General features: G+C 33.0%; 3 protein-coding genes across 3 annotated transcripts; 1 reads left to right on the top strand and 2 right to left on the bottom strand.

Moving 5' to 3' along the window:
* Positions 1-3,352: 3,352 nt before the first annotated feature.
* Positions 3,353-6,620, top strand: LOC145641705 (mitochondrial outer membrane protein porin of 34 kDa-like). The gene is made up of 6 exons (XM_081692623.1): positions 3,353-3,486; positions 3,606-3,673; positions 4,225-4,335; positions 4,995-5,081; positions 5,171-5,379; positions 6,048-6,620. The coding sequence occupies exons 1-6, from the start codon at positions 3,438-3,440 to the stop codon at positions 6,352-6,354; spliced, it is 831 nt and encodes a 276-aa protein (XP_081548749.1). The 5' UTR covers positions 3,353-3,437; the 3' UTR covers positions 6,355-6,620.
* A 1,026-nt stretch (positions 6,621-7,646) lies between these two features.
* LOC145641706 (hypersensitive-induced reaction 1 protein-like) lies at positions 7,647-9,710 on the bottom strand. The gene is made up of 5 exons (XM_081692624.1): positions 9,381-9,710; positions 9,028-9,148; positions 8,823-8,914; positions 8,637-8,733; positions 7,647-8,449 (listed from the first exon to the last, which is right to left on the bottom strand). The coding sequence occupies exons 1-5, from the start codon at positions 9,567-9,569 to the stop codon at positions 8,094-8,096; spliced, it is 855 nt and encodes a 284-aa protein (XP_081548750.1). The 5' UTR covers positions 9,570-9,710; the 3' UTR covers positions 7,647-8,093.
* A 1,884-nt stretch (positions 9,711-11,594) lies between these two features.
* On the bottom strand, positions 11,595-14,953 carry LOC145555823 (hypersensitive-induced response protein-like protein 1). The gene is made up of 6 exons (XM_081617544.1): positions 14,806-14,953; positions 13,247-13,456; positions 12,920-13,040; positions 12,738-12,829; positions 12,545-12,641; positions 11,595-12,271 (listed from the first exon to the last, which is right to left on the bottom strand). Exons 2-6 carry the CDS (start codon positions 13,433-13,435, stop codon positions 11,907-11,909), a joined length of 864 nt encoding a protein of 287 aa, XP_081473670.1. The 5' UTR covers positions 13,436-13,456; positions 14,806-14,953; the 3' UTR covers positions 11,595-11,906.
* Between the last annotated feature and the right edge of the window lie 732 nt (positions 14,954-15,685).

Genomic DNA, 15,685 nt, shown 5'->3' with positions numbered 1-15,685 from the left:
GGGGATTACACGATGCCCCGGATTGCTAACTTGTGTACTTCTTGCTTTAATTTAATAATTATGTTGGACTATTTGTGTAGTTAGTGTATGTAGTGGTTCGGGGATTGATGTCACCTTTTTTTTTTTTTTTTTACATTATATGTATTTATATTTTAATCTTGTGAAAAATAAATGAATTATATTACCTCTAATTTACTTAATAAATGAAAGGAATATTATAATATTATGTGAAACTTGAAGCATTGATAATAGTTAGTTGAAATGGTAAAAGTATTACCTATATATATTGGAGGTTATGGATTCGAATCTTGTTAATAGTTAGTGTATGTAGTGGTTAGTGGCACCGTTCCTGTAAAAGGAACGTCTTTTAATAGATAGTATAGATTTTGACATTACCACCTGAATTTTTTTTTATTTTTTATTTTTTATTTTTATTATATTTTTTAATCGTACCACATTTTTTTTCCAAAACGTTTAAAAGTACCACCACTTTTCTGTGTGACGTCATCATGGGTCCCACTTTTTTCATTTCCCCTCTCTTTCTCCTATCTTCTCCCCTCTTTCTGCCTATTCATCTTGCAAATTTGATTTTAAATATAGCATTTTCGCAAATTAGGGATTAATTTCTGCAATTAAACCTTCAACAAATTGAATTGATTAGTGTAATTAGGATTTGGGTAATCAATTTGGGGGTTTTGCTCAATTCAAAAAGTTAGGGTTTATGAATTGATTAATTGGATGAATAGTTGGACAATTAAAACATGTAATTGGGGCGAAAACACTAACACAATCCCATGATGACGTCACTCAGAAAAATGGTGGTACTTTTTAGCGTTTTGGAAAAAACTAGGTGATACGGTTAAAAAAAAAAAAAAAAAAAAAAAAAAAAACTTGAGGTGGTAATGTAAAAATTCACTACTTAACATGGTGGTATTTTTCAAATTTTAACAATAACAAACAAGCCTTTATAAAATGTATTGGTTTTCCTTGATTAACCCCAATCTTAGGGGTCGTTTGGTTGGATCATATGGAATGGGTTGGTTGGAGTTAGTATCCATTCCATAATCCATCTAATTTTTTTGTTTGGTTGAGGTTTTAGTAATGTATCCTCATACCCAAGGGGGTTCTAATTCCCCCCTCCCCACTATCCATGAAATCCCATACCCACCCCTCCCCCTAGGATTTATAATCCATCCTATAAATAAAGAATATAATCCATTCCTATAATAAAACCAAATAACTTTAGACTATTAAGGGTTTTAGATTCCATACCTCTTTAGTATGAGATTCTATACCTATCAATTCCAATTTGATGAACCAGACTCCCCTTAGATAGATAGATAGAAATTTTGCGTTTAAAAAAAATGAAATTCCTACCGAACATATACAATAGTTTTGTAATTAAGTTTTATTTTGACACAAATTGTAAATAAATTTATAAACTTCCTTGTTTTTGTAGATACACTCAAAATAGAGACTAGCTATTTGAATATAACAATTATTAAAGATGGGAAAATTCTTTAAGAGAAGGGAGAGAAACATTGGTAACATACGGGTGAAAGAGGCACATGAAGATATATAAGTATGTAATAAGAATATCAAGTGATACAAATTATTAGAGAAGAAACAAGCCAAATAGCTGTTTCGGGTCAGACTAGAGTTATAGGTTGTGGTGGATCCGAGTTCGACACAACTTCAATTTGGATTCCAGTTTTATTTAAGCGGGTTTGTAATAAAAAATTCACAAATTTTGGACTCGGATCAAATTTGACTCAATTAGTCAATTGTCATATGTAAATCCCCCCTCCAATTAGTAGATCGATATTCGACCCATATAATCACAAGTTGCACCATACGCATCCATTTTCCTCCCTATTCTATCTTTGCCTTATTATATTTAGTAAGACATAAGACTAACCATTGGTGGCACGTGACGACAAAAGGTCATGAAGGCGACAAAGATATATAGTAGATCTGCATGCTCGCCATAAATAGTTATATGCTTATAGCTCTACCAAAGTATGAGAATGAACAAGGAAGAAAATTTATGAGAATGAATATGTGTTTCTTTTAACATTTGTGAATACCATAAGGAAATTACAATATTTTATATGCCTCATTATGCTTTATCTTTTTATTTTCTGAATACCATTATAACGAAATATGATAATATTTAGATTATTGATCCTTCTGATTATTGTAAACATGATAAATTACTCAAACTTGTGAAATCAATTATAGCAGTTTCCATCCAAATTATATTAACATGATCAATGAGTAGCACCACCTACAAATAATAGCATGAGCAATACCAAATCTTGCAATTGGGGCAATGTATTGCATCAACTTTATTTCTAATAGTCTGAAAAAGCACCAATAATGATCATTTATAAGGTTGTGAATGTCATTTATGACACTCGTTGCACGCCTGCACCCATTGCAAAAGTTGGTGCACCATTGCAAAAGTTGGTGCTATTTTAGCTACTATTCATTAGAGGTGGCGGCATGGAACAAGCGAGATATTGTTGATTGCATTTAAGCTATAATTTATATTTTTTGAGCTATAATTTATATGTTGAGGCTAATTTTAGCATTGATTCACATTTTGTCTTTTTAATAATTTTTTTTAGCTCTATTCTATAAGGATATTTAAGTAATCTTATGTGGACACCATTTACCACTCCATCACTCATTCCTTTTTATTTAATGCATTTTCTTATATTTGATTCATTATTAATTATTTTCTTATTTTTTAATGTGTAATATAATATGTAGGAAATTTTGCGAACAATTACTTTTTTTTTTTTTTTGAAACCACCAACAATCACTTTATAAATCCCCATTTTGAAAAAAAAAATCCACCTTATAATATTGATCTGTTTCTTAAACTATGAAAATTTTAAATTTATCTTAGAGTATTTTTTTTTTTTAAATAATAAAACAAATTTTGTCAAAAAAATAGATAATCTTGGTAATGAGTGGATAAATTAATTGGTCACACAATTTATGCCTTCAATTTCTTTATGGTAAAGAAACTACCAATTTCCCACCGTAACCATGTCCCAAAGGAAAATTCTCGTCATCCTAACTTTTTCATCAAGAAACACATATTTTTGAAATTGAAAAATAAAATTATACGTACATTTTAAAAAATAAAAATAATCAAATCAACGGTCAAAAATAAGCCACCTCAAAATCTCCTACTGATTAACGCTCCTGATCTTCCATGAAAGTGATAAAAACCCGCCGCTTCAAAAAATATATTAAAAAAAAATTAAACGTCGAAAATTAGGTTGCTCTATAATTTAATTACGGAGTATTTTTGTATATTTATATAAACCCTCAACTCATTTCCATTAATTCTCAAAACCCTCATTTTCTCTCTCTTCAATCTCCATTTTTCTCTCTCCTCTGAACTTTCTTCGTCTCCATTAACAATGGCGAAAGGACCTGGACTATACAGCGACATTGGAAAGCGAGCTCGAGGTCTTCATTTTCTCTCTCCTCTTATTTTTCTGCATTTTCTGATATTTTTCTGGATTTTTTCAGGCTTTTAATTTTGTGATTTGGTTTGATTTTTGCATTTATTTTTTGAAATGAATTAGATCTTCTTTACAAAGATTATCATTCCGATCAGAAGTTCAGCATCACTACTATCTCTCCTACTGGTGTTGTAAGTGTTCTTCATTTTTCAATTTTTAAATCTTTAGTACAATTTATTTGTTAATTTAGTTGTATTTAGTAATTTTTTCATTAGATTAGATCCGTTATTTTTTTAAAAATTTTTGTCTGAAATTTGTTGTAATGTTCAATTTTAAGCTTTAACGTTCCTTAATTTTGTGATTGTGGTGTAATTTTTGAATTAGCTTATAAATATTTGTTATAGCTTATTAGTTGGATTTGGTAATTATATGATTAAATTGCTAGTTTCGTAATTATTGTGACAGTTTCTATATATTGCTTATATATTCCGATATGCTTCAGCTATTTGCTCGCGTTGTGTATATTTCTGCAATTGATGTGCTTTGCGATTAATTCAATAGCATATAATACGAGTTATTCTGATATAATGCTGCGATTTGATCAATTTGTGATTAAATTGCTAGCTAATGCTAATAGTTTAGTAATTTTGCTGCTGCTGCTGCTGCATGTCATCGCATTTGCAGTTATAGTGAAATTCAACATTTCATTACTAATTTTGATGTTTTTATGTGTTTTTCGCAGGCTATTACTTCAAGTGGAACAAAGAAAGGTGAACTGTTTTTTGGTGATGTGAGTACTCAGGTGAAAAACAACAATGTCACAGCTGATATCAAAGTGGACACCGGCTCTAACGTGAGTTATTTTAATGCTGCAATTTGTTGGATATGATGATTTGATTCATGAAGTATTCTAAGCTGGGATCCATTTTTTTAACTTGAGATTATATTAATTTGTTTTTTTATATCCTGGAGTATAATTATTGTTGTTAATTGTTATTAAGAGTGTAATTATGAAGGAGTTGTTTTGGTGATAAATTAGTTTCTTTGTCCAGATTGAGTTGTCACATCACTAGCTCGAAAGTCAGTGTCAAAGTATTGACTGAATGATTGTTACTTAGAGGCTTCTTTAGAAAGACTACTTAAGAAGTATATCCACAATAAGTCTTATATGTTGTCATTGTCGTTTGGAAGGAAGATTTAGCATATTTTTGAACTGAACTTAGCTTTGTGTAATTCATGCATGCTGTAGCTTAAAGTGCCAAAATTCAGAAGTAGTAGAATCAGGATGACCAATTAGATTGTAAGAGTTATCGTAGGACGAAGGGGCAACTTTTTATACTGGATAGTTAGTTTTGTGCAACACAACATGCTATATCTGAGTAGGCTGAAACTCACAAGTATATAACCTCCTCCAGAGGAAAAACGAAGATATAGAAAAGGAGAATTGAAAGAGAATGGAATCATTTACTGTTTATGCCTTTGTATCTCACTCACGTATTCTGTATTTGCCAGTTGTTGACTACCATCACTGTCAATGAGGCTGCACCTGGATTGAAAACAATCCTGAGCTTCAGAGTCCCTGATCAGAGATCTGGCAAGGTACACGATTAGATAACACTTGTATATGAAATTATTAGCTTGTAGTATTTTTTTGAGGTTTGAAAAGCTAATGTTTGTCTTATGGACAGATTGAGCTTCAATACTTGCATGAATATGTGGGGATATGCACCAGTGTTGGTTTGACTGCGAACCCGATTGTGAATTTCTCTGGTGTGATTGGGACAAATACACTAGCCTTGGGTTCCGATGTTTCATTTGATACCAAAACCGGAAATTTTACCAAATGCAATGCAGGAGTGAGCTTCACCAATGCAGATCTGATTGCTGCAGTTACCTTGTGAGTGGTTTCCTTCTATTACTCTTAAAGTCTTAATGCAAGTAGTGCAACATTATTAACATATGTATTTTGTTTGAAGTAAAGAGTAATTCTTGTCGATATCGAGTTCAGTTAGCACGTAGCAGAAATTAGAGTAATATCTGGACAAGGAAAAATAATAATATACATCTTGTCACATATCTGTAGTTAGTAATGCAGTTTGCTATGTTATACTTGTTCAAGCTTGCTATATGCGGAGTACTGTACTAGAAAACAGCATTCTGAATCTACTTGTATCATTTTATACGTAACATTTTACGTTGTGAGATATGGGCTTTTGTAGAAGCATCTGTAGATCTGTTTGACAACTTTAGCATGGAATTGAGAATGACTAAGTTTGACAAAATAAACGTGTTCCATATTGTGTATACTGTAAATGACTTGGTAGCATAAGCAACATATATTATAACATATTGGTTTATCATTTCTATCTGAGCTTGACAGCTTTGTCAAATTTTATTATTTATTTATTTTTTATATATTGCCGTTTCTTGGTGCTGAAAAGTGGTTGGTGTTTTTGCAAAGCATGTATATTTAATAAATTATGTGTGGAATATTGTGAAATTAAATCAATTACTTTTTGTTTACTTAGATGACAACAATTGCTAAGAAATCTCTTGTTAATGCAGGAATGATAAGGGTGACAGTCTAAATGCATCCTACTACCACTATGTTACCCCCCTAACCAATACAGCTGTTGGTGCTGAGGTGACTCGCAGCCTCTCAACCAATGAAAACACACTTACCCTTGGTGCCCAACATGCTATAGACCCATTAACAAGTTTTAAGACACGCTTCAACAACTCTTGCAAGGCTAGTGTTCTTATCCAGCATGAGTGGCGTCCAAAGTCAACAATCTCCATCTCTGCTGAGGTTGACACCAAAGCCATTGAGAAAAGCGCAAAGGTTGGATTGGCATTGGCTCTTAAACCATGAGCTCGTTATACTTACCAATGTTCTGTGTTCTTAGCGGTGCTGACATTATTTCAGGCGGATTAGGTGATTTTGGTCTGTAAAAAATAATATAAAATTCACAAACTCGTGTCTTCACTTGTCAGTTTTCCTTGGTTTTGTTAATTTCCCGTCCATTGAGTTGGTGGGTGACAGTTTTTTTTGAATATTAGAGGACAGAATACTCGAATCAGATTTTGATCGCTGGCTGTTTCAATCAAGAATGCTGTTTCATCTCCTTTAGATTGAAATGTTTGATTCTGTGCTCTTGCTGATTTATTTTATCCACTTTAATACCGTTTTCATTGTGAAAGGATTAATTTGCAGACTAACCTTTCTTAGTGTCAGAGAACAGGTTGAACTTGGAATGTCTGATGTAATGTTATTGTTAATTTTCATTAGGCTGGGCCTTCCCAATTATTTTGGAAGTAGAATCAGGGTCAAGGCCAGGGTCGGTAAACATCAGAAAAGATTGCCATGAATACTCTAATTCTTATGATAAATTTTCTGACAATTTATCATCTGAGATTTTGTTGCTGTTGTGTTGCATTCTTGCCGTCCACAGCAGTACACGATGAGGCCTCCCGTGAGCTGTGCTTTGGTATGACACGGCATATTGGGTTGCCCTAATGGCATAATGGACCTCGTGCATGGAACTATCACAGCAGCAGTACAGCACTACACAACCCTATGGGTCCACCGCTCAAGCCGCAGACCTGCCAAGCTCGAGTTGGGTACCATTGTAGCAGCTGTAGTATGATTAAACTCTTAAACAAGAATCCCCCATGATGAGACAGTTGAAAGTCGAATCTAGCCCCCCGCATGCTTAGAAGTCAAGATCACCAATATGCTTCAAGTCTGAGAGTGAGGGATAGCTTAAGTGGTTAGAGCTCCCCTCCCGGTTCCAAGAGATCTTGGGATCGATTCTCATCACCCGCCCTTGTGGCTCTCTAAGCACTAAAACCAATATGCTTCAACTCTTATCCTGCACATTCCTTGATTATATTGTTGATGATGTTATCGAACATTGCATACTACGTACTTTGTATATGTTTGAATACCAATTGAAATCAACTCCAATAATCCCATCATTCCATCAACGTCTAGCTTCTCACATAGATTAACCTTAGCTTGTTTTCATCAAATGTCATTTTCACAGTACACTAAGGTGATTCACTGTTTCTACAAAAAATATTGATCGATTCACTTCTGTATTATTGTATTTATGTATATTAGTTGAAACCTATCTGAATTCAATGACGCACTCTTTACACAAATACACTGATGATTTGTAATTTAGTCTTGATTCTTATAACTCTGCACATTGGAAGCCACAAACTCCTGCTATATACGCTTTTCCTGTCTCCTCTGTCTTCTCATCTGAGTACTCCGAACATTTAAGAGGCCTGCATTGTATAACAGCACATCAAACAGATTCGATCTTAACGCTTTCTCTGCTTCCTTCTCATCTGAATATTAAGAGGTCCAAAGAAGCCTGCATTGTACAGAAGCACATGAAACTGATTCATCCGCAACCACTATCTGCAATGAGCTGAGGTCAGTCAACACGACAACCATACACAAGTGACAATATTATACATAAATGGAAGGTGATTACGTCATTTCCACACGAGCTACATATTATTACAGGAGAAATAAAAGCATTAAGATTTCCAGTAGACAAGGTACTTATTTTACAATATGGTAGGGGTTTAACATTTAGATTAAGATGATGATGCTTGAAGCAGTCCATCTCTAATCTGTGTGGCAGTGTCACGCACAGCACCAGGCCCATGTGGTATAAACACGGCTGATGTCTTGGAAGCTGCACCAATATCCTTCATGGTGTCAAAGTATTGTGTGACAAGGATCATGTCTATAACATCCTTAGCACTTGTCCCAGAAACACTATCAGAGAAGCCTAGTACACTATCCCTAAGACCATCAACAATTGCCTGTCGTTGCCTGGCGATACCCAGCCCAGAAAGGTACGTGGATTCTGCCTCTCCTTCTGCCTTTTTTATCTGTAAAATCTTCTCTGCTTCAGCTTTGTCATTTGCTGCCACCCTTAATCTTGTAGCTGACAAAGTTAAACCCTTACCAGAGTGAGAACACATAAATGAAATGGGTGATTCATGAAACAATTCAACAAAAAATCGTATGGTTCTGCTATCATCATTTATAAGGCTGGATTTTCACATGAAACGAATCTACTAAGACAAAAGATGATAGAGGCAACGAAAAAAAGAGGATAACGAATGTGTTACCAGCATTGATTTCATTCATAGCCCGCTTGACACCCTCATCAGGTTCAATATCAATAATGAGTGTTTGAACAATCTCAAAGCCATAATGAGACATTGCCTGAAAAGAAATTCCTCAGTTTTGAGTGTCAGATTCTGTATGTACAGGATTACTTTCTTACTGATGCATCGATATTTGTATAAACTTACTTTTTCGAGTTCATCAGCAACTGCTTTGGCAATTTCATTCTTCTGATCAAATACATCATCTAGATTTAGCCTTGGAAAACCGGCTCTGATCACTATAAAATCAGAAAGGTTATGAGAAAATTACTCTTCCGTTGGCTTATGCAGAAAAAAAAAAAAAAAAACAAAAACAAAAAAACTGCAGTGTTCAATTAAGTTTTCATTTTACCATCAAAAACATAGGCCTGAATTTGAGAGCGAGAATCAGTGAGCTTGTAAAATGCATCATTTGCCTTCTCAGCTAGGACACGATATTGAATAGATGCAATAACATTGACAAACACATTGTCCTGCACAGATCACTCTATACTCATTCTCCAATATCCCTATGCAAGGGTACAGATCGAACACAGTCTACATTAATATACTTCATGCAAACAATCTTAATTCTAATTCAATATGATCAAGCTTTTTTCATATGAAGCAACTCATGTCGGCCAAATTAATAAGACTGACAGCATAGTTGATTCGAGTACTTTTAATACTGAAACACAAATGGTAAGACAGACTAGAGATACTGACCTTGGTCTTGGTCTCACAGCGTACATCTAGCTGTTGTACACGAAGACTAAGCTTCCCTGCGATCTGATCACCGATGAACCAGGGGACACAGTGGCACCCTGGCCCCAATACATCATCAAATTTACCAAAGTTCCCCTTAATAGCAACAGTAGATTGGTCAACTTGAACGCAGCAGAACAAATTCCCCATAGTTGTGGTCTATGTAATTCACCTTAAGGTTTAAACCACAGGAAAATATACTCAGTATAAGGGGTTACGAGAGTATTGATCATTACCAAAACCCGAAAAAAAATAAATAAATCATAATTTATTGAGAGCCAAGAATTGTTGTTCACACTCATTTACAGTACTGTACAAAATTACAAATTTAAAGTTGCAATTCACACTTAATCCTAACTAATTGAAGCTCCAATAACAATGCAATAAAATGATGTTGAAAGTAAAACTTTCGTTGACAAAAATTGTTGTGTAGATAATATCTGTTTGTTAAACTTTGTGTTTTGTTCAAAGAAAAACAGAAAACAAGATATGATTAATTGATTATACGGAGTACGTTGCAATAAAATACTCATTATCTATTTTATCACCAATTTTTTCAATGTTATTAGATGATTATTGGGGATACCCCACTTTCTCATTTGTTTCTCACGTGGCATTTTCGTAAATAAACCAACAATTCGATTGTGGAGCCCATAATAATGAAAAACTTGTTGATTTTTTCATGAAAATGCCCTCATTCTCAATATGAGAAAGAGGGAATTTCCCGATGATTATTAAGCAAACTTGCAAGATCATACTAAATATCAAAAATACGATATGCAAACATTACTTACAGATAGAAAAGATGGACAAGGCGTCAATGAAAGAGCTGTTGGCGAAAATACCTAGCAATAGCAAGGATGCTTAGCAGTGATTTCTCTTTATATATTCTTGTTAAGATGGTAACTGCCTTTTACAAAGTTATTATTCTTTAAAGACAGTTTAGAATAGTCAAGTTAAAAACATTTGATGACGGAGTTTGAGGAATAGCTTAGTTGGTTAAAACTTTTCTTCCGATGTCAAAAGATTGGGTTGAGAATTTTGAACACGAAAATGATTGAATTAGCCTTTTTTTATTAGGAAAGAATTAACTCTGTCTTACCAAACCTTATTTATTCAATATGTTACCCTAATACCCTATGCAAGTATGATTCAGCTGGTATTAACTAAGACTGATTATTACTAACGAAACAAAATACAAAAATTTGATTGTTGACCATATAAAACAGGTAGATATTACTAGATTTAGAGTTCTATAATTATTAATTATATTTTGAAATTTGAATATTCTTTTGTTTTTTTTTAAAGACTACTTTTCATATGAAGTTCTTATCATTAAATAAAATATATTACGGGTCTTACATGATCAGTTGATCACATTATTTAAGAGGCTATGAAAAAGATGTACAGTACGTATGAATTGTTGCATAAGATGGCAAGCATGTTTATCTCCTAACTTTTTTTTACATATTCAACATTCAGTGACGTGCGTACTTCATTATTATGTGCTGTCTATTTTTCTTGATCAATCGATATGTGACAATTCATATAGTAATTTCCTTAATATTGGAGAGCTGACTTTGACAGTTGATTTATGAGAAATTGATGAACAATATTTAACTACTGAAAAATGAAAAGAAATGTCTAACCAGTTTAGTTGGTTAAAGTTTTGGGATGATATCAAGATCAAATTCCATCTTTATAAGTGTCATTGTGCCTCTTTCTAACACTATAAATGAATCATTCAAGTATGAGAAGACGAGCCAAATAATTGGATACCATATATAATAATTAATTGTTTATACTAGTTTGCTATTTATGATTTATTTGGTTAACTAGGAACTTTTTTTCAACCGATTTAAAAGGGTTTTTTAAGAAGCTATGTGTAAGCGACGGGTGAAAATGAATAAGAATGTAGAGTGTGGTTACTAATTACTATGCACCAAAAGTCCAAAAGAACACAAGTGCAAATGTGATACATTCTTTTATGCTTGAACCCTATAAGTAAAAGGTAAACCCAAATTTTTTTTTTTATTTTTTTATCATCATCATCATAATGTCCACAAAAAGTCGTGTACTTTGGTACAATACTCACTATGCACTCTTGTCTATCATCCAGGTTTAACATATATTTTTTTCAGAACACAATTATTTTTGAATTGCATGATTAGCTGATTAAATCTCACAAGTATTCAATTAACTCTACATACATAACCGGTAACAGCTTTATGTACAAATTCAATACAATTTCCAAATTTCGTTCATAATTATATAATAATTGAGTCAACACCAACTCAAATAAGCAAATGACAGTACATAACTACATAACCACAGCAGTAGTTGTTTTCCAATGAAAGCTACTAACAAGCAACTACTCTCACACAAGCAAACATTGAAAAGAAGGAATGAAATTAACCGTCACAACTCAAGTTTCCCTGCAGAAGAACAATTTAATTAACCATATCTGCATCACAACGCGATTGATTATTAGTGAGATGATGATGCTTGTCCTTGAAGCAGTCCATCTCTGATCTGTGTTGCAACGTCACGTACAGCACCGGGTCCATGAGGGATAAACACAGCTGATGTCTTGGAGGCTGCACCGATTTCTTTCATTGTATCGAAGTATTGTGTGACAAGGATCATGTCCATAACATCCTTGGCACTAGTCCCAGGAACGTTGCCTGAGAAGCCTAGCACACTGTCTCTAAGACCATCAACGATTGCCTGCCTCTGCCTAGCGATACCCAGTCCTGAAAGGTACTTGGACTCTGCCTCTCCTTCAGCTTTTTTGATCTGTATGATCTTCTCTGCCTCGGCTTTGTCATTTGCTGCCACCCTCATTCTTGAAGCTGACAAAGTTGAAGTCATTGTCAGATTGAGTTCTTAAAAATGTAATGGATGATTCAAAGACAATTCTATTTGAAATTATGATGATTTCAATGTAAGTCTTATACAAACTCTCTGATAGCATGTCATAGGAAGAGTATTTCTCATGTGTGCCAAAGACACAATTAATGTTCCATACCAAATAAAACGCGGTCTGATTTTATACATGAATAACAATACTTCCAATCCTAGGGATGCTAGAGGTAACAAAACATTGAGGTTGATGAATGTCTTACCAGCATTGATTTCATTCATAGCGCGCTTGACATGCTCATCAGGTTCAATATCAGTAATGAGTGTTTGAACAATTTCAAACCCATAATGAGACATTGCCTGTAAAGAAAATAACAGTTTTGAGCTTCAGAATCTGATCAAATATATACAGGACTTCAGGATTATTTGTGCAGCTATATACATGCCTAAACTTACTTTTTCGAGTTCATCAGCAACTGCTTTGGCAATATCACTCTTCTGCTCAAACACATTATCAACATCTAGCCTTGGTACAGTTCCTCTGATCACTATAAAATCAGAAGGATATAAAGATTCAGACTTCTATAGCTATTGAAGTTCGAAAATGCCAAAATATATTGCATGTCATATCGAATTACCATCGAAAACATAGGCCTGGATTTGGGATCGAGTGTTGGTGAGCTTGTAAAATGCATCATTTGCCTTGTCAGAAAGGGCTCGATATTGAATAGAAGCAACAACAGTGACAAACACATTGTCCTGCATAACAAGAAGCAGGTCACTCAATACTCATATATCCAACAATCTTAAACAATCACATAAAATTCAATATTTCATTAGGCATTGTTCTGTTCTTCAAACAAATCAATACAGAAACGCATGCAAAAGCAACAAAACTAAGAGCATATGTAATCTGTAAAGGTACTTGGTAAAGGAATCAAAGCGAGACATATAAGAAGACTGACCTTGGTCTTGGTTTCACAGCGTACATCCAACTGTTGTACACGAAGACTAAGCTTGCCTGCTATCTGTTGGCCTATGAACCAAGGAACACAATGGCACCCTGGCTCGAGCACATCATTATATTTTCCGAAGCTCTCCTTAATAGCAACCGTCGATTGGTCAACTTGAACACAGCACAACAAGTTCCCCATTTTATGGTCTATGTAGTTTTTCTAAAGGTTACAACCACAAGAAAATTTCAATAGTAAAAGGGGTTAACAAATTATTACTCAATAACACAATAATAAAAAAATAACATATTGGAACAGCTTTTCACCAGTAAAAATTAAGACAATACATACAACTCTTATGCACGTTCAAGAACAGCTTTATTAAATTAAAGATATCTAATAGTCTAATTAGATAGATTAAACTCAGTTCTGGCCAATTCAACACAACTCACAAGCCAAATTTAGCTCAATATAAATTTGATTATTAAAACAAAAATTCTAAAATACTAGTAACAAAAATCTCCATGATTGAAAACATTTTAGGTGTGAATAATGATGATTCCAGCTAATTATAACCATCGTTAAGTCATATCATTAACCAACTTTTTTTAAAATAAAATTATTTAATCATCAATTTTTTTGGCGTATATAATAAAATTAATTAAGTATTTTGTAACCCATGTTTGTAATTATTGTATGATGTCTCATTCCTACCTCGTACAACTATGAAAATCAAGTCATTCAAAAATAATTCGTATGTAACTATGTTTACATTAACTGCATAAAATATTTACACAAAATCAGGCATAAATAGTTTTACATTTTTAATTCTTCTATTTGTGTTAAGGGTAAGAAAAACCCTTCTACATTAGAATTGTTGAGACTCTCGAGAGGAAAAATGAGGAAAAAAAAAATAAAAAATAAAAAAATAAATAAAAGGGTTATGTTAAACGTAGCCCTTATACTCCTTTACTCTTATGAGTTATGACTACAACGAACATTTATCACCACCAAGGCGAATCAATTGATCTTAGGTTAACATTTTTTTTTTTTTTTTTTTACAAAACCGCTATTTCACGTAAAATACTCATCAAGTGGCAAAATCGCTACTTCACGTAAAATACTCGTCAAGTAGCGGTTTTGTTCATAAACATAAAAAAAAATAGAGCATATATTTACAATATTGCCACTAGATAAACAACATAAAGATAGATTATTTTTTTTTATTTTTTTATTATTATTTTTTTCTCTCTTACCACTGGACAGCTAGTCGAGTAAACCAAGTTTTTCGTATGTTAATAGGTAATATTATAATTTATACCTCATTATTGAAAATTTACTAATTGAATAATACTTCACACAATACAGCCCATCCTAAAACCATACCTAACAATTCGTAGCAAAAACAACATAAATAATCTAAATTTTCTTTTTGAAGAAACCAATTGAGCAATTTCATATCATAATTCATAAAATATCATATTATAAATTGAATAATAAAGATACAAAATCAAAATTACGGAGTATAAAGAAAGAAAGAAGAAAATTAAATTTGAGAAAAAAATTCTTACAGATTGAGAGAGAAAGATGATGAAGAAGAAGACAAAGTGAAGATAGCTGTTTGGCGAAAATGGCCGAGAAATCGCAAAGATATTCACCAAACTAAAATCCCTTTTTATATTTCTTGGTAGCAAAACTTAATGACTTTTTTAACAAGTTTTTAAATTAGAGTCAATGATGTTATTTTGTCGAATTTTCCACTATTGTTAAAATATTCTTTAAGCAACTTGTTTTAAAGTTTCTATTTTTGTTAATGTACTAATTAAATGCAGTTATTAGTCATTTTCCTGGGAAATTTCAAGGAAATGTGGTTGCAACTCTTGCTAGACCAGGTAATTATTATTCTTTGAAATAATGTTGAGTCAATCACTTTAAATTTTGGATAAACATTGATTTTTCCATGTCCACTTGATTATACTTTGGATAATTTCAAATTTCACTCCCATTTAGATTAACGAGTTAAACAATTTGAGAATCCAATGAGGAGTGGAAAGACGCAATTTCTATTGTACTCCCGGAGTACAATGCTCACGGTACTCCGGGATTAAAACTTCACAATTGTTAAAAAAAAAAAAGATATCCCCAAACGAGAACATAAGAGAGAAAATTTGATAAAAATTAAGGATTATAATACCCTAAATCAGTCAATTAAGATGGGGAAAGGGGAAAAAAAAGAGAGAGAAATTCAAAAGGCATATTGGAATGCCATTAATGATGGCAGATTAAAGAAGGAGATAAGTGCGAAGAAGACAATCAAACAAAAGCAGTAGAATAAAACTAAATGTACAGAATAACATAAAAATATTGAAAGAATAACGTAAGATTATATACAAAGTAACACAATTGTAGGTACGAAAAATTTAGTAACACAATTATATTTATCAAAATAAC

The sequence above is a fragment of the Chenopodium album genome, chromosome 8 (genome assembly GCF_948465745.1).
Source record: "Chenopodium album chromosome 8, dcCheAlbu1.1, whole genome shotgun sequence".
Lineage (NCBI taxonomy): Eukaryota > Viridiplantae > Streptophyta > Magnoliopsida > Caryophyllales > Amaranthaceae > Chenopodium > Chenopodium album.
Note: the sequence above shows the minus strand (reverse complement) of the source record. Positions and strands in the feature narration are given on the sequence as shown.